This window comes from Pagrus pagrus (genome assembly GCF_965226575.1).
Source record: "Pagrus pagrus genome assembly, chromosome: 10".
Taxonomy (NCBI): Eukaryota; Metazoa; Chordata; class Actinopteri; order Spariformes; family Sparidae; genus Pagrus; species Pagrus pagrus.
In genome coordinates this window covers 17,499,638-17,518,580 of record NC_140194.1, presented here as the reverse complement: position 1 = coordinate 17,518,580, position 18,943 = coordinate 17,499,638, and the positions used below count along the sequence as shown (strand labels likewise).

Below are 18,943 nucleotides of genomic sequence, written 5' to 3'. Positions count from 1 at the left end.
CTGATATTCATCTTTTTGCAGATTATTGGAAGCCCAATTAAATACATTCATTTAAAACAATGCACTACTTTGGCACTGATGCAGCATGTATTCTGCAAAGTAACTAGTAACTAAAGTTATCAAATAAGTGTATGGGGGGGAAATATAAAACAGCAGAAAATGGAAATACCCAAGTACAGTACAAATACCTCAAAATTGTACAGCACTTGAGTAAATGTACTTAGTTATATTCCATCACTATGAATATACAGAAATTGGCATAAGATAAAGTAGAAAACTGTAGGTACTACATTATGTAAGTACAATAGAGGATCTCTGGTCCGGTGCTTTCTCCTCTTTTATCAAAAGTAGGTCAGTTTCTCTTCTCAGCCAATCAGAAGAGAGGGGCGCAGGGGGGCGGAGTCACGTTGAGCAAAGTCCAGGAAGAATTTCAGGCATTGGAATCAAAAGATAACGCTTTTCTCCGTAACATCTACTGAGCCGTGTGTGTGGTTCTGAACGTCCAGCAGCGCTGACCTGTCGAGATGGCTGACAACAGAGATAAAACCACCGATCAAATGAAGATATGGAAGGAGAACAGAGGCGTTCAGGTCTGTAGATGCTCGGCATTTGAAGCAGTGTTTTTGGTGCGCAACGCAGCCTGAGACTCGGGGGTGGGGGGAAATGGGTGAGAGGTCGACTAAGGTAATGAGCCAACGTCAACGGCAAAACCCTAAAGCTAAAAGCTAGCTTGTCGGACGAGCTAGTTAGCGTTCAACATTTAAGCCAGACTTTGAAGACATGCAAATAAAACATTTCCAAGCCGTTAAGTACTGTTAAATGCGTGTTATGGGACCGTTTGTAGTCGTTATTATAGCAAAGGGCTCACTAGCAAACATCCAAACCGGTTGATAACTAGCTAACGTTACATGCTAAAGAAATAACATCAACATCAACCATGTCCAGACATTTTGAGTCACAAAAATAAACACGCAAGCGGCGTTAATGAGAGAGTAGACCTAATGTAGTATGAGGATATGAAGTAGGCCATTGACCAGAGGCATGTTTGCAGTTGAACTTCACCCCTGTTGGTTGTATAACCAGGGCACATCAGAGAAAAATAACTACCATCACCTAAAGTAACCCTTATTGTAGTCCAAGTGTCTCCAACTCCAACCACTGCATGGTTATTAAGATTTTGTAACACAACTTGTCTCATTCTGTTTCATGTATGCTGTCTGAACACCAGTGCAGGTTTCCAGGACAGTGTGATTGTTGTGATAATACAGCAGAGCCCAACTAATATTTCGATGGTTGATACTGGTCTCTAACAGCTATATCAGTATCGGTGTTTATGTTGTCCGATATGGTAAAATATGACATTTTCTTTCAGAAATAATGATGCAGAAAAAGATGGTTGGTGTAATTTATAGTCTTCAATTCCTGCAATGTTTACTTTTTCAGAGCAGTGATGTCATTTTAGACCACAGTTTATTGTTCATCTGTAAATATCCTGCCTCCGGTACATATCTCTGTCACAAGTGTCCAATAACCTCATTGGAGGGAATCACTTAAAAAAAAAAATGCATATGGCCAATATATCTCATTTGTTATACAGACTGTCTTAGCACTATGGATGAAGGGATTTCTAAATGTTAGAGTTGGAATGATTAGTTAATATAGAAATGAATTTGAGACAATTTTTAATATTTTTTTCTGTTGTTTCAATCCAAAATTGCAATTATTGGCTAGTTCTGGCTTCTCAGAAGTGGAGCTTGCTTGCTTCGTATGCGTTTTATTTGTTTTAGTTTAACTATTATGGGGTTTTGTTGGGTTTGTTAATAAAACAAGACCTTTGAAGATATCACCTTGGGCGCTCTGACCCTCTAACAGTCATTTATTAATAAACGATTCATCAATCTACACATTAATCAAAAATAAAATAATTATACGTAGCCATTGTAGTAAACATTTGGTATGCTTTGTTTGCTACATGATTAGGAATTTAGATTATGTTACGTGCGCACACAAAGCACTGGGCCTAACATGGAGATCTTGTGTAAGTGAACGTGGTTTCTTGGATTCTGTTTACAGAGGCCAGACACACTGACCACAGGGGCTGGCCATCCCGTTGGAGACAAGCTGAACCTGCAGACTGCAGGGCCAAGAGGTCCTTTGCTGGTTCAGGATGTGGTCTTCACAGATGAGATGGCCCATTTTGACCGTGAACGAATCCCAGAGAGAGTGGTGCATGCCAAAGGAGCAGGTGAGGGTTGCGGAGGAATCGGTCTCTTCTGTGTAGCTGAGTCTGTGTCACATGATATGCTGTCTGTATCGTGTTGACATTACACATTGAAGGTTTCTATTGTTGCATTTATATTGATCAAACAAAAATATATGTCAATAAACAAACACATTCAATTAAAATAAAAAGACCCAGGTAAGTTCAAGGCCAGGTTTGCAGGCAACACTCTGGTAAGGTTTTATGCAATCAAAGGGGGGACCCCAAACTTTATAAATACAATTGTGATTTTCCTCAAGGTTCACTCATGAACAATGATTCAATATCAGTATTGCCTATGATACAGCACCTAGATTTACCATGACCTGGATGACTCAGAACCTTCATCAACATAATCTTTGCAAGCTTTTGAGATCAGGGTCATAGACTTGTGGGCTGATATTGAGCAAACTCTGTCTGTTGGCCTTCTCTGGGGGGAGCTGCATTCTTTCCAGTGCATGGTGATATAACACTAGTCTGAGCAGGCAACTTCTGAACCAACTTGAACCAGACATGACTAAGAAGATATGAATATGTGAACAAAACAAAGACGCATTTTAACATCTTTCCTTCATGATGCAGGGGCGTTTGGTTACTTTGAGGTGACTCATGACATCAGTCGCTACAGCAAAGCCAAGGTGTTCGAGCATGTCGGCAAGACTACACCTATCGCTATCCGCTTCTCCACTGTGGGTAAGAAAAACCATGTCATGTGTTTAGTTTTGATTCTAACCTTATTGTTTTTGGATTATCCTTTTAAAATACTGAAAATATATAGGATTGTTTTAAGGAGAGGATCAGTTTAAAATGATTTTTTTCTCCCCTGGATTTATGTCCTCACACATTGTTGGATTATGCAGTAAACATAGAAATGAGCTTAAAGGAAATTGCGAGACAAGGCCCTAAATGTAAAAGTAAAAATGAAAAATATGTGTCATCTAATTTATTTATTTAAATTAAATGGAGTTGTGCATTCTTTGTTTCGTTTTGTATCAGTGAAGCAGGTGTTATTCTTTCTTGAAAGGATATTAGCTTAATATACAGGGCCTCAGGTGGTGTGTTTACTACAGGTCTGTCCTTCCCTCATTGTGCTGCCTAATAAAACCTTTTATTGTTTAAGTGTGCACAAATTCAGACAATTTTAGGAGAATACGTGTGTTAAGTAAATGTGTGGTGTGATGACAGTTTCAGAGCACTTTTACAAAATAATGTAGAAATATGATATTTGGATAAAAGTTTATTTTTTAGGAGTAGTTCTCAAAGATCTTAAAACTTTAACTTGTATCGGTTTTGAATGACTCATGTTTTTGAGCAGAAATAATCATGAATTTTTTAAATGTAAGAAGGACACTTGCAGTTTAAGTATAAACTACTTTTATGTTTGTTGGTAGTTGGTACCACACTGGATATCTCTCTTCAGCAGATGGGTTGTGCCTCCAGTATTTTAGTTTGACACAGTCATTGGCTTGAATGTTTCATGAGATTAACATGAGTGGCACTAGAAGTTGCCCAGTGCCATTCACACTTACAGCACACTTACAAGTGTGTTTTTGGAAAATTGCACATATTTTATCAACCGAGATCACTGCTACAAAGACAGATCCATTCTCCTCAAACTCAGTTGCAGCTCTGATAGCACATTTTAAGTCTCATTGGCCGGAATAGCTTGAGCAACACTCTAACAATTATTTTCAGTATCTATTTATCTACTGATTACTGATATTTTCTCAATGAATTACCTGATCTATAAAAGACCAGAAAACAGTATATAATGCCCATTACAATATTCTGGAGTCCAAGGTGATGTCTAGCTTTATCCGACCAGTAATCTTCAACCCAAACATATTAAAATTATTTTAATGTAGGACAAACAAAAGCAGCAGTCTCACATTTGAGAAGCCGGTTATCAAATTTAAATGTTATTGCTTAAAAAGTGTCTTAAATAATGATCAAAATAGTCGGCAGTTATTTTTCTGTGGATCTGCATATGGATAAATCAACCAATCAGTGAAGCCTTAATTTACTTTAAATTAGGAACATTGGCTCTATCCATGTCTGTTGCATTCTGACCTGTTATCTTACTAATTTACGAGTGAAATATTATCTCCTATTTTATTTCAGCTGGTGAATCAGGCTCAGCAGACACTGTGCGAGACCCCCGAGGCTTTGCAGTCAAGTTTTACACTGAGGAGGGCAACTGGGACCTGACAGGCAACAACACCCCCATTTTCTTCATCAGGGACGCCTTGCTGGTGAGTGGTTGTACTGCAGGTGATGTATGGGCCAGAAGTGGCTTTGCAATAATTAATTCATGAAGGGCCACAATTCTATTGAACAACAGTCTGATATTTTAATTTCTCAAACATGTAAATAAATATAGAAACAGATTATAGTTTCATCAATAAAAAGCCATTAATTAGTTTACTACATAAACAAACACATGGAAACAAAACCTTAACACATTTCATAACCACCTTTTTTATTAACACGAATCAAGTGCAAAACATCAGACTGACCTCCTTCCTTTACACTGTGCAGTTCCCGTCCTTCATTCACTCCCAGAAGCGCAATCCGCAAACCCACATGAAAGACCCTGACATGGTGTGGGACTTCTGGAGCCTGAGGCCTGAGTGTCTGCATCAGGTAGCTGATGGCATTTGACATGACCATTTCTTATTACAACTAACAAAATATTCTCAAGTAATGTAGTGATGTAGCATGCTGTTGCTCTTGCAATGATTTACCTCATTGTATTTATACTTGCAGTAGATGTTTGGTGGTTTACATGAATACTAGTTGGTACTAGTACTTTGCAGGACTCCTTATCTTGTGTATTCTGTCCTTTATCCTCTGTGCAGGTGTCTTTCTTGTTCAGTGATCGAGGTTTGCCAGATGGCTTCCGTCACATGAACGGCTACGGCTCTCACACCTTCAAACTGGTCAATGCCAATGGTGAGCGTTTCTACTGCAAGTTCCACTACAAGGTCTGTTTGAACCCTTATTTCACTTTATAGATCCACCTCCTGGGTTTTTGGCATTGCTTGATTATGTCTTTTGTGCATGTCTTTTAGACTGATCAAGGCATAAAGAATCTGACAGTGGAGGAGGCAGACCGGCTGGCTTCCACCAACCCAGATTATGCCATTGGAGACTTGTTCAACGCCATTGCCAATGGCAACTTCCCATCCTGGACCTTCTACATCCAGGTCATGACCTTTGAGGAGGCTGAGAAGTTCCAGTTCAACCCCTTTGATCTTACCAAGGTACCACATCCCTACACAGCAGTTATAGAAGAGCTTCAGGTGCAGTCACATGTTGCATTTAAGTCAAAGTCAGAGGTTGGAATTTCTCAGTTGAAATTTCCATCTTCTGACCTCCGATGTTGCAGATGTGCGATGCCAAATGTAAACAAAAAATCATTGGCCGCAAGTGTACACACAATTGTCAACAGTGCAACCTCCTTGCATATATAAAATATAACGGAAAAATTACACTTTTGGTTACAGATGCCACTAATCATCTTATTTAGGCACTTTTATAACCATGAAAACATATCTAAGTATATAATTCACTGGCCTAATACAAAACTGTGTTCTACAAATAAGTCCCCCCCCCTCCTGTGGGTACTTTGTGCGACGTCATACAACTGCCTCATAGATGGATTTGTTCAAAGTTTACAAGAGTTCTGAGTTAGTTACAAGTGAGCAACATTATAATCTGTTGGGTAGGATACTTTCAATATGTCTGCAAGATACTGTTGGCTTTACTACAGGAGAGTTTGTAGGTTCACAGCATTGATAGCAGTTCTAAATGAAACATGAAGTAGCAGTAGTAGTGCCAAGAAAACTCCTGCTCCTTGGCCGGCGTAATTAGCATATCTGTGAATATTACTGCAATGTCCCAGAAGCAAATGTCATTATCCGTCATTGAATAGGAAAACAACTAATCTAAAAGGTTTTTTCTTTTACTTAGTTGAAGGAGCCTTAAATATATCCAACCTGGAGAAACATTTTTATCACTCTATTACAGTGGCCTGGGGATGATAAAAATTACAAACTGTTCAAGCCATTTTGACAAAATGGCATTTAGTGTAGCATAGTTTAGTCCCATATTTTAAAGAGAAAACCTGCTTCTTGACATTGTGAGTTTGGAGAGACTTGTGTTATGATTTTACTTCTCCAATTAATAAAAGAAAATGTTTCAGAATTCTTGTTTTAAACATTTATACAAATATGAATTGAGCTGATGTTAAGAAAAACTTTACGTAGATGACAAATGTGGGTGCATTGTTGTATCCACCTTGCAGTTGAGTGAGGTATTTTTTCAGCTAAAGGTGTTTTCTCATTTAGGTTTGGTCACATAAAGAATACCCATTGATCCCTGTGGGGAGAATGGTGCTGAACAGGAACCCAGTCAACTACTTTGCAGAGGTGGAGCAGCTGGCCTTTGACCCCAGCAACATGCCACCGGGCATTGAGCCAAGCCCCGACAAGATGCTGCAGGTAACACCACAACTGACTTTCTCTCATGTTTTTTTTTTTTTTTTCAGTCAGATTGAAAAATGTTAATAACTAAATTAGAAACATGCATGCATACCATAATTGACTCACTCTCTGACTGTACAGAGACCTACTTTGTAACAATGCTCTGCCTTGTTATTTTCTAGGGTCGTCTATTCTCCTACCCGGACACACATCGACACCGTCTGGGAGCCAACTACCTGCAGATCCCCGTCAACTGCCCCTTCAGGACCCGTGTGAGCAACTATCAGCGTGATGGTCCGATGTGCATGTTTGACAACCAAGGTAGGTCGTAGTCCAGCCTTTGTGCCTGTTTCTGCTTTTCATTGTGCTTATGATAACAAGAATGGACCCAAATGCTTACCTGTTCAAGCAGAACATCTGGCTCAACAATTTATTTTGTATAATCTGTACTATATCATGATTTTAGTTCATATAAATGTATATCCACAGCTTTGTAGTTTTGGAAATACTGGTGTTTCCCAGTGTTTTTCAGTGGGGGAAGGGCATCTCGTCTAAAGTTTAAGTTGTTGAGGTGATGATAGAACATGCATGATTACACGTAAGTCATTTTGTATTATGTATATGTGTATGCAATGGAATACTCAACACAGTATCGATCTGTCAAAGTAAGTATGGTTGGTTTTTAAAATACAAGCTTTATTGAACAAAATGTAAATGATTGCAGCAGTACCGGTCATATTCGACTAACTGCCATGGTCTTGGAGTTTGTGTAACTATCCACTAATCTCTCCATACCAATGCAATAGCAAGGGTTGGCCAACAGATGTCACCATTTGGACTGTATCAAATGCTTGGACACAATGAGCCACTTTCAGCATATTTGTTTATAGCTGGTTGGTGCTGCAGAAGGGTTTATTATTACAAAGAAGAAAAAAGAACGGTTGTATGAGAATGTTTTTAAATGTTTCAGTTCATCCAAAATGTGTTGAATTCAGCTAACTAAAGCAGATTATACAGCATTTACAGCATGTCTGGCATCGTGTTTTCATTGTATTTACAGATCATATTTACTCACTATAAGTAAAGTCAACTCACCAGGGTTTGGTCTGTCTGACCTCTAGGTGGAGCTCCAAACTACTTTCCCAACAGCTTCAGTGCCCCAGAGACCCAGCCTCAGTTTGTGGAGTCCAAGTTCAAGGTGTCTCCAGATGTGGCACGTTACAACAGCGAAGATGAAGATAATGTTACACAGGTAAACATAATGGCCAAGCCTTTTGTGCCCACAAGAGCTAAATAGGTGTGTTTTTGATTTGAGTTATCACATACTTCCACGTGGTACTTAGTTTGGACAGAATATTAAATTAACCAGGACAGAACAACACTGTTGTTGAACATACAACAATTTTTTCAAATCATATACAGTGATAAGATAATTACTTTATTAAGGACACAGAGGAAGATCCATAGCACAATAAAACGTTTAATTCTTCTTTAGTGAAGAGTTAATAGGGTAGATTATAATATAGCAATTAGTTTAGCAAAATATATTTTCAATATATAATATTTTTTGAATTTAATTTATTAAAGATTTGTTTCCTTGATCCTGTAATGGTCATAATAAAATAATTTGGTTCCTTTTTAAAATGTGACTACAAGTTCTTCAAAGCCAGCATAGTGATCCAGTCTGGTGGTGTCAATCCAAAATGATGGTGTAATCTTAGCATTTATGTACCATTCTATTTTCAATTTAAAGGTGCACTATGCAAGTTTGTTCAGGCGTATTCACAGAGACAGAGGTCTTGATACGAGGAATATCAGTTTGCAAGACCTAACATGACTTTTAAATCTACATGTTTACATTTGAGTTTGTAAACAATAGAGCAAAACGGGCTTGTATTTTCATTTTGGGTGAGGTGAGAACAAAAGGACGTGTTTCCCACCAGGAAGTTACTTGAACTGTTACTAAAAAAGCTACATAGTGCACCTTCAATATTATTCTAAAGCTGCATTAATTAATATTTTACTGGTATGTGAAATGTGTTGCTCGTAGTACCAAACCAACAGAATTATTGTTTGGCTCTCCAGTTCCCTGCAGCAGAGTGTCAGCCTCTTTGATTTGGTTTTCCTGCCCTGTGCTGTCGGTTCTCATACCGCTCCTCTACGTGCTGTTTTCAGTGTACATTTCCTGCCCAGCACCAGACTGCAAACAGATAAAGTTACAAATTACTAGCTGGTTAACCTAGTGGAGCATTTAGCTGCTAAAACGGCTGATAGTTTTCTCAAGAATAATATGATAAAGTGCTAGAGTTGTGGCCAGTAAAATCAGTTAATACTGCTTTAGCATACAGACTGAAATGATAATCAGTAGTCAATTACCTTATTGAATTTAGAAATGCAGTAATGCAAAGAAGAATTTATCATCCACATGAAAATGGGGGCAGTAGGTTATATTTCTACTGCCATTACAGAATGTCGGCAGGGTACTGATTGGTCTGTCGATTTAGGATCACTGATTGCATAATGTTCTTTTTCTAAACTCCAATTTCTGTATAAAATGGAATTAAAAATGTCAATTTGATTATTTATTTGTGTGTTTTCTTGCAGGTCCGTGCCTTCTACACCCAGGTGCTGAACGAAGAGGAGCGCCAGAGACTTTGCCAGAACATGGCAGGTGCACTGAAGGGAGCCCAGCTCTTCATCCAAAAACGCATGGTGAGTCCACATCAACTTACAGATCCACACACACAGATTTAGTTCAATTTTTCAAGTTGTCTTTCATGCTGTAATGCTTTAATCTAAAAAAAGTGGAATTTTTAAGGTAAATGAGCAGTGTCTAGAGTTATCTTAAAATGGGATCTACACTATTTAAATCTGCGGATTTCTGGTTTGGTGAAGAGATGTGTCAGACCATGTGATTAGACCACACAATGTACCCTTTTGAGTACCAAATGTGTCAGCGTGCCTGTAGTCAGGAAACATGGCTATGTGGTTGTACATCAAGTCAAGTGTTTTTACATTCAAAGGCAGGATCAGAGTGCACTACAGATAATGAAACTTATGGGATTTAAAAACAACCTTTAAAGGTGGAACATGCAAAACATTTTAAACATTTAAAAAACAACTTAAATTTAGCAGGATGTGAAAGAATGCTAGTTTTGACATCTTGTCAAAGACGTCTATGTATCCTGTTACAGACACATAGACTGAAGTTAACATGCTAACCAGCTAGCTCCAGGATGTCTTGTCTCGTAATACTGCTTTGTACCATTAGATGTGATAGTCTGATATATTGAGATATATATATATGTATGTATATATATATATATATATATATATATGTGTGTGTGTGTATGTGTGTATGTATATATGTACAGTATATATGTGTATATAATGTATATAGTATAGCTCAGGCCTTCAAAGGCTGGTGCTGACTGATGCCCGACCTCCCTCTCCCTTCATGCCTCTCTTGTCCCCGCCTGAACCATCTGTGTCTCAGAGCGCCTGATTCAGTCTCCGAGTCTGAGCAGGGCCAGCTGATGGGACTGCTAGCTGCATGGCTAACTGAGCTAACAGTTTGTTTTTTTATTTTATTTTTATTTTTTATTCTTTTGCAAAGGGGGCATACGAAGTCTGGCTTTTTTTGTATTGTTAAAGCAGGTTAGCAGTGTATTTGAGGGATAAGCAACTTTTTGGTTGTGGAGTACCAAAACAGTCACTTGAGTTTTGTCCGTATTCACCTGGAGAAAGTTTTGTGACATATAAACATAACATAAATTATGAAATAATTATGAAAACGTGATTAAAGTTAAATCTTTGATAGTGGGGTTAGTATTTATTGTGTTTTCATTGTCCACCATAGTATCACACAGGAACCCCCAGAGAGTTGTATTACAGTAAGCCAATGGCAATACCATTTAAGAGTCCATTACCTTCCTTTCAGCCATACATTTTTTTATTCGTTCCATGTTTTTCACACCCGCAAAAACCGTCTCAAACCGACAGCAACATAAACCCCTGTGCCTTTTGTGAGAAGTAAAAGTTTACTGCTCAGTGTTTCCGCATCACTTTGCACTGTGGTCGGGTTGGAGTTTCACTTTACACAGAACTATCCACCTATTATTAGCAACTGTGTCAACCTGTGGTAAACTTTGAAAATAGATGGTGAGAAACATTTAAAGCCCATGAAACTTGGCCTCAATTCTGAACTGTTTCCCTTTTACAACAAATAACTAAAAATACAACCATTAGTTAATAAATAATCCAAAAGATGTATATTTTTTAACAGTTTAACACTAAAAAACAGCTTATCCGTTTTTTTCTGGACTTTGTGGTTGTCGAAACAACAACAAAAGAGAAAAAAAACAAGTCCAGAAATTCTTCATTAAAAATAAAAATGGCTCTAAATTGGCAGACACTTTAAAGTAAGGAGCTGAAAATACATTTTCAGGGAATTAAAAATTGTCTGGTTTCTTCATGCAGGTTGAGAACTTGAAGGCTGTCCATCCAGATTATGGAAACAGGGTCCAGGCCCTTCTCAACAAGTACAATGCAGAGGCCAAAAAGGTAAAGGTAAGGTGCCATTGTGGTCAGTCCATCCATCCATCCATCCATCCATCCATCTAATCATCGTCCACAGAAAACAAATCTCAAGTGCTCTTGTGATTCTGTGGTCATTTTCTCTCGCACTATCATGACTTTGACATTTCTGAATTTTGATTGACTATTGACTATCCAACCATTGGATGGATTGCCACAAAATTTGGCACAGACAGTCATGTTCCCCAGAGGAATGTTTGAGTTTGTAAACATGTTTTCTAGACTTTTCATCTTCATCAGTTACTTTAAATGTCTTTTAAATTTCCAAATATTTGGTCAGTGTTCAGTTGCTTCATTTTAAAATTCAACATTTTCTCGAATAGTACTGATGCCTAATGGTGAGAACATGTGGGATGAAATTCTGAAATGTAATATTTTGTGATGAAATTCCATCACATTGCTCAAAGGACCAGTGTTAAAACCGGGGTGTTTTTTCAGTATGCTGGGCATATACTGTACATTGAAAACTATTACAATCTCTCTCTGTCTCTCTGTCCCTCCCACTTTGTCTTTTTCAGAACACAAATGTCCGTGTTTACAGCCGTCCAGGAGCCTCCGCCATTTCTGCCTCCTCCAAGATGTGATGCCTTTAATGTCCACTGGGGGCAGCCCCCTCATTCATCTAAGAGCAAATGCACTAGTTGATTATCAACATCTACCATCAGTAACAAGAATGGACTTAACTTTCCAGTTACAGACAGTGATGAGACTGAAATACTAACCTTATAGTGTTCAGGTTGGGGTTAGTTCATTTTTAATTAAGGCAAACCAAACAGTTGATTTTCTTCAATATTCTTAAAGCTAGCAATGTTCAGCAGGCTAATGATTTCTGATAAAAACCATGCAATGCATATTTGTCTTGACTGAACAGCCATTTCGAAAAAAATCAAAATGCATAGAGCACCGTGGCATGTAAGGTTGATCGACCAGAATCATGCCAAAATGTTGTGCTTTACCACTTAAAGCCTTCGCAGTTATTTAAAAGTATTTTGTTCTATTCTCATGTGATTGCAATCAATCAGTTCTCCCAAACTGCTGTTAAGGACTTTGATGGGTGATGATTGTGTCCAATTATTCCTCAGGTTGTGTGTGCACTACTATGTTGCGATGATCCAACAACTCTCTGAAGCTTAAGTTTCAAGTAAACAAATCCAGCTGTTTTAAATGTCCTCTGTCAACATTCAAATAATATATTGCATTAAGTTAATCTGGGTTCAAGCTGGTAAAATACCTTGATTTCTTATGAAGAATTGGCTTGTCACTATGCTAATACCAGTGTTTTTGTTTTTCAGTTTGGGCAATGATCAGTTTTGGCTAGTTTTCCTCATGTTTGACTGAATCACTGGAAAATTCAGTTTATTCATTTGATTTCAATACAAATTATCATGAGAAACGCTTCGTTAGTCTTACTATTAGTAGTTTCCGTGTGGGGGTAAAGTTTCAAGATGAGCAAAATTCACCACAATTAAAATTCCATAGTGCCTTTTCATGTCCTCATCCTCATTTCATCGTTCCAGATACAGGTTACTTAAACTGAAAGACTATGAATGGCTCCATTTGGTATTTGAGGTCAATTCTCTAATTTATCTGTAGAAGACTAATTCACTGTCATTAGTAACTGATTAGTTAAAGATGTAAACTGGCATTAAATCTATAGTGACTTATAAGTTCTGAGTTGAATTCCCACGTTGTGGTTTTGTTGGGGTTAAAAGTCACATCACAAATTCTAACAAAGTTTGGTGAGAAGCAAGATTCAAGTTGAAGTTGAAATATATCACGTTGGTCACTTTAAGTCTGGAAGAGATCCCAAAGATCGTCAACAGGACGCACCGATCAAATGTATCACTGTCCGGCCATACACTGACATGTAACCTGCTTTTGTTTGTTTGTTTTTTTTGTTTGTTTGTAACTTCTTAAAATGTTCTTGATCTGAATGTAACTGATTTTTTTTTATTAATGTTCCAGTTGTAAACTTCTTACACATGAGTTGTGTATTTAGTGCCTGTATTAATTAAAATGTAATCACCGCTTAGGAGCAGCAGCTTTCATTTGTCTTCATTTCTTCTTTTCTAGTGTGTTTACATCTTCGTGGATCTTTTACAGTTTGTGAAGTGAAATCAAAATGCGCCTGAGCTGACTGCACATTAAATGAAAAATGTCTCATTTTGATGAAATGGCAGCAAAACAGATGTAATCTGACATTAGGGGGTTTCCTGCCAAGACTATGGCACTTTATCTGTTTGGTTTACCACTGGACATGATTGCCTGGATTTTGAATAGACCCCCCCAGCAATTACTTGACAGAAAAACAAGACTAACGATGTGTCCCACATCCATACTACATACTATAGTATGTACTACATTCTATTCTGTAGCTGCAAAATGAAAGTGTGCTGGTTTAAACTGTTAGTACACAACAATAATAATCTTTACATTTACAGGAAGTAACAGAATGTGTGAGGTCAGGTGTCAATAAAACTGCATGTTGAAAAGCTACAGCCAATTAAACTTCAGAGACATCAAAACAGTTCCTTGGTTTTAATACTTTTTATTTCTTTTAAAAAGAAAAAAAAAAAACTTGCTGTCTCACCACTCAACTTTTAATTTTTTTTGTCTTGTGCGAGCAACTCCTCCACTTGTGCACTGTGCGAGAAAAGTGTGAATGCAGTACACTTGCTGTCTGTTTAACTTTTGTTATCCTTCCACTGTGAAGACACTAGATAAACAAAACCTGCAGCGTTAATGCGTAGTATGGAATAAGGACACAACAAAGCAGTATACCATCATGTTAACAAGCCCTCAATGACAGTGTTACATTATAAATGCACAGTGTACAGCTAAGGCCAATAGGAATGTTTTTTTGCACATATTTGGTCATAGACTAAAGTACTGGACTAATTAAATTGACATTAGATGAAAAGTCTTCAAAATATTAGAATTCATTCATAGTCAGAATGATGCCAAATCCTGGTAGATGTTGAGATATTTTACAAGTGAAAACTATGACCAGCTAGTAGTGCGACAGGAAGAGTCAGGGTGTCATGTGATTTTGGGCTACATAAATAGAATTGATTGTATTTTATTTGATCAACAGAGACATTCAGATTCATCTTCTGGGGACCATGAATGTCTGAACTAAAAATGTGGCAGTTCAAACTATTTAGGACAAGTTTTCAAAATAGGCAAGGACTCGTGCGCTGTTCATGCTTGTGTGGTCAGCTTGGTTATGCTGCACTGGCTGTGCCAGCCCCCAAAACTTGACCCCCCCCCCCAAAAAAAACAACAAAAAAAAAACAAACCTCAAATGGGAATCAACACTCACCACTCACAGAGACGTTTGAGTTCTTGAACATCTTCCTGCAGCACGCACTCCAAACTACAGTTAAGATGACAACGATGAATCCTGCAGGTTACCCGGGTGAGGCTCATCCATTGCAGGGGAGGTATGATGGGCTCCCTGGATAGCCTGGAGGAAATACAGTGGTTCAGTACACCACTGTGAACATCAGCTCTGAGCCCCCCAAGGACCACATCATCTGGTCCCTCTGCTGTTTTGTCTACGGAAACCCCTTCTGCCTCGGACTGGCGGCTCTCATCTTCTCGATCAAGGTGAGTTTGTGGGCTTATCTGTCACATTAAGAACAGAAAAGTATCAGTTATTGAAAAGGCCAAAGGATTAGTGGGAATTTAATTTAACTAAATTCATCTTTATTTGTAGAGGGGCCATGTACAATATTAAACATAAATGTTGCCATTTGATGCATTGTACCAGAGTTAGCTCAGAGCTTATTTACATTGGCAGTCCCTACAGCCGGTTATAATTAAAACTTAAAACAAAACACGCACACACACACACACACACAAAATATATTATTCAAGTTAAAACGTAGTGATATAAGATCAGTGGTTTCAAAAGTCTAAGTGTCTTTCAGCAGATTTTTCAGTTTGATTTTGAAGCTGCTGATAGAATTACAGTTTTTCATGTGGTCTGGCAGAGTGTCACACTGAGTTGTGGCTTTCAGAGAAAGCTGACTGTTCAGAGAAAACTGACTGTTCAGAGAAAGCTGACTGTTCAGAGAAAGCTGACTGTTCAGAGAAAACTGACTGTTCAGAGAAAGCTGACTGCTCAAAGGCAGTGTGACAGGAGGGTACAGAACAATCTATTGTTGAAGATAGTCTTGGGGATTTCATGGACTCCGAGCAAAGGCTAATGAAATGACATAATGGAGGTGACGCGAAACCATTTAAAATTGTATATTTGAGAATAGTTTAAAGTTCTCAAAGCTCAGAAGATGATGCTTCTCCAAAATCCTACAGTGGTGATATTGCAAATATTTTTTGTCCAAAACCTCAGCTTGCCCCCAAACATGTGATGCAATATGACAATTGGGAAAGAATCATAGTGTGCATGAAGGACTTGGCAGCATCCTCAGAAAGACAGTCTCCAATGTGTCTGAAATCTGCCAAGTTGTACTTTTCCTTTTGACATGTGACTGAAACTTGAGATTTAAGTCGAGCATTTCACCAAGATATTTAAACCTACTTACTATTTCAATCTTCTCAGTCTTAATGAAAATGTCAGCATCGATGTGCTTTGTTTTGCGTATAAGGCTAAGACATGACTTAAACGTGAAAAATGACGAAGGCACAGCCCTCAATGAGACTATGATCAGAATTTTGAGAGGACAGTTAGAGGGATGAGGAATATTCTTATCTGTGATTTTAGATGTTTTTTATTCTTAAAAAAAAAATACTATCCAAACCATTAAATACAAAAGATATGAAAAAGAAAAAACATTAATGGATGAGAAAATGAACATTCTTGAAGATGAAGAATTAGAGATAGAACATGCAAAAACTGGCGAAAAGAGAGCATGGGTAGAAAAAGGAGACAAGCTATCACATTCGCGAATCTGAAACATTAGCAGAAAATGATGAGATTGGGGCTGTGATCAGTGTTGGCATTCTTAATTCCCCTGATGTTGAGCATTGTTCCTTATAAAAATGGTTATGATTTGGTCCTCCCAGGCAAGAGACCGGAAGGTGGCTAGAGATCTGGAGGGTGCCAAACACTACGCCTCCACTGCCCGCTGCCTGAACATCTTGGCCACAGTCCTGGTTTCCATCTCAATCCTCATTGTAATAATCTCAACGACCGTTATATCAGCATTGATGGCTAGAGGCTACTGATCCCACAACATATACGACGGCCCCTACAACTTCCATTAGTGGGGATGATTGAAAGTTGTGTCCTGCTGTGGCTTGTTTCTCTGCTTCATGCTCATGGCAGAATTCATAACTTTTTATACCTTTTTACTTAAATCCTCAAGCAGAAATGAAAGTCATTTTCATTTGTGCAACAAAAGTCTGAAATTGAAATAATGGAGTAATTAATGTTTCCTTAACTTCTCTCTGCAGTGAAGCTTGAATGTCAGACGTTGTTATTAAATTGATATACTATCTACAAAGCCTGTGTCTCAATTATTTTAGAACAGTTTCATACTGCAACAAATAAAATGAATACATAAATAATCCGTCTATTTGTTAACTCTTTGAGATGTGCTTGTGAGACAGACGATCAAAGATATCATTGTCCATAGTTACCTTTTCACAGTTTTACCATGTAAGGGCGGATATTTCATTTCACTGGGGGTTAGTAAACCTAGAAAATTACTCAAGATCAATTCCTAAAAGTTACTGAGAGGATACTGACAAATTTTTTTCTGAACTTTGAAAGTCAACCTTTCCAAAGTAGTTTCTTACTAGAGAGCAGCCACCCCTGCACACTTTCAGAGCTGCTTCTCTCTGACAAGTTAGTACTGAGGGCTTATGTGTGTTGGGTGTGCATAGACATTTGAAACATTTTGGGCTGAGCCGTAAAGAGAGTGATCCATGTACATATGTTATGAAATTAATTGAGTAGCCAATGGTATGAAGTCTTCCACCTAAAATAAAACCTAGAGTATAAGGCTAAAATTATAATATGAAAGTGACTGATGCATAACACATATATAATGTTGGATACAGTGCTACACATTAATAAATATTGCTAAATTAATGAAAAGAACCTGGGTTTGATTTAATTAATAGTTTTGTGTTTGTGATATGAATGAATTCTATTATTTTGAGGGCTTATAGGGCTTATGTGTGTTGATGCCAAATCCTGTGCCAAACCATCTATCTACCAATAGATGTTGAGATATTTTACAGGTTAAGTGAAAACTATGACCAGCTAGTGGTGCAACAGGAAGAGTCAGGGTATCGTGTGATTTTGGGCTACATAAATAGAATTGATTTTATTTTATTTGATCATCAGAGACATGTGGATTCAACTTTTGGGGACCATGAATGTCTGAACTATAAAAGAGGTCAGAAGTGGCTAGGATATTTTCATGTGAGTGAAAGCACGCATTGTAATTTTAAAGTATTGCTGCAAACTATTTAGGAACAGTTTTGAAAATAGGCAAGAACTCATGCATTGTTCATGCTTGTGTGGTAAGCTTGGTTATGCTGCACTGGTAGAAAAATCCGGTCCGTGCCACCCCCCCAAACTTCAAAGGTGGTTCGACATTTAAAGTGACACTTCCTGTAAATTCTTGCACACCAGCCTGCACTCCAAACTACAGTTAAGCTGACGGTGATGCATACTTTAGATCACCCTACTGAGCCTGTTCCATTGCAGGGGGAGGTGTGATGGGTCCTGCTTCCTGGACAGCCTGGAGGAGCAACAGTGGTCCAGAAGAACCAAACAATTTGCAAATTAACATGCAATCGTTTTGTTGCTTTTCTGAGATATACGGGAGAAAAACATTTGGTGCTCCACTTTGAATTATCAGGGTTTTTTTGTTTGTTTTTTTAAATTGTGACAGTTTAGGCAGGCGATTTTTTGCTTATTTTAAGTTTCATTTGACTTACAACTTAGAAAACATCAGCATAACATCCCTGCATTTAATGCATCCCTGAGCGTAATGTCACAGGAAAATGGCTACAGTGTGAATAAGGTCTATTAACCCTGCCCAGGTCTCAAACTATGCTGTGTTGAGTTCTTGAAACAAAAGGAATTGGGCTTAGAAAGTCCTTGAAAATTCCTTGAATGTGATGTTTAAGAATCTTTCTATTTGTTAACTCTTTGAGATGTGTTTGTGAGACAAACGATAAAAGATATCATTGTCTATAGTTACCTTTTCACAGTTTTACCATGTAAGGGCGGATATTTAAAAAAAACAATCATCTAATGAGTGGCTGGTAAAATTTGAACATTCACTAGCATCAGCTGCTGGTTTAGTTTCCACACTGATTGTAATGTGGACTCTTTCCTTTATTTCAGGCACATTGATCAAGATGCATCTCACTCTAGACCATCACCCATAAAAAACAGAAGTAAACCTGAATTCTAGAAGCCCGTTTAAAATGCATCTGAAGTGACTCCCAATATTTTTGGTTAATTTTAAATATGTCAAATGAGGACAATTGTAAATACAGAATGAACAAACTTTTCAGGACATTTTCTTAAGAAAGCAAAAGTCACATCCGTACCACCCCCTTAAAAAAACAGAAAAAACTCAAAAGGAAATCAACGCTCACCACTCACAGAGACATTTGA

General features: G+C 38.0%; 1 protein-coding gene across 2 annotated transcripts; it reads left to right on the top strand.

Moving 5' to 3' along the window:
* Positions 1-402: 402 nt before the first annotated feature.
* cat (catalase) lies at positions 403-13,381 on the top strand. 2 transcript variants are annotated; one of them, XM_084363239.1, is made up of 13 exons: positions 403-590; positions 2,074-2,245; positions 2,843-2,953; positions 4,382-4,512; positions 4,799-4,903; positions 5,119-5,244; positions 5,332-5,523; positions 6,610-6,762; positions 6,927-7,065; positions 7,866-7,996; positions 9,349-9,456; positions 11,224-11,307; positions 11,859-13,381. In XM_084363239.1, the coding sequence occupies exons 1-13, from the start codon at positions 525-527 to the stop codon at positions 11,922-11,924; spliced, it is 1,584 nt and encodes a 527-aa protein (XP_084219365.1). In that variant the 5' UTR covers positions 403-524; the 3' UTR covers positions 11,925-13,381. The 2 variants fall into 2 exon arrangements, with proteins under 2 accessions (XP_084219365.1, XP_084219364.1); XM_084363238.1 differs by having other exon boundaries at positions 404-590; positions 11,224-11,313.
* Positions 13,382-18,943: the final 5,562 nt, after the last annotated feature.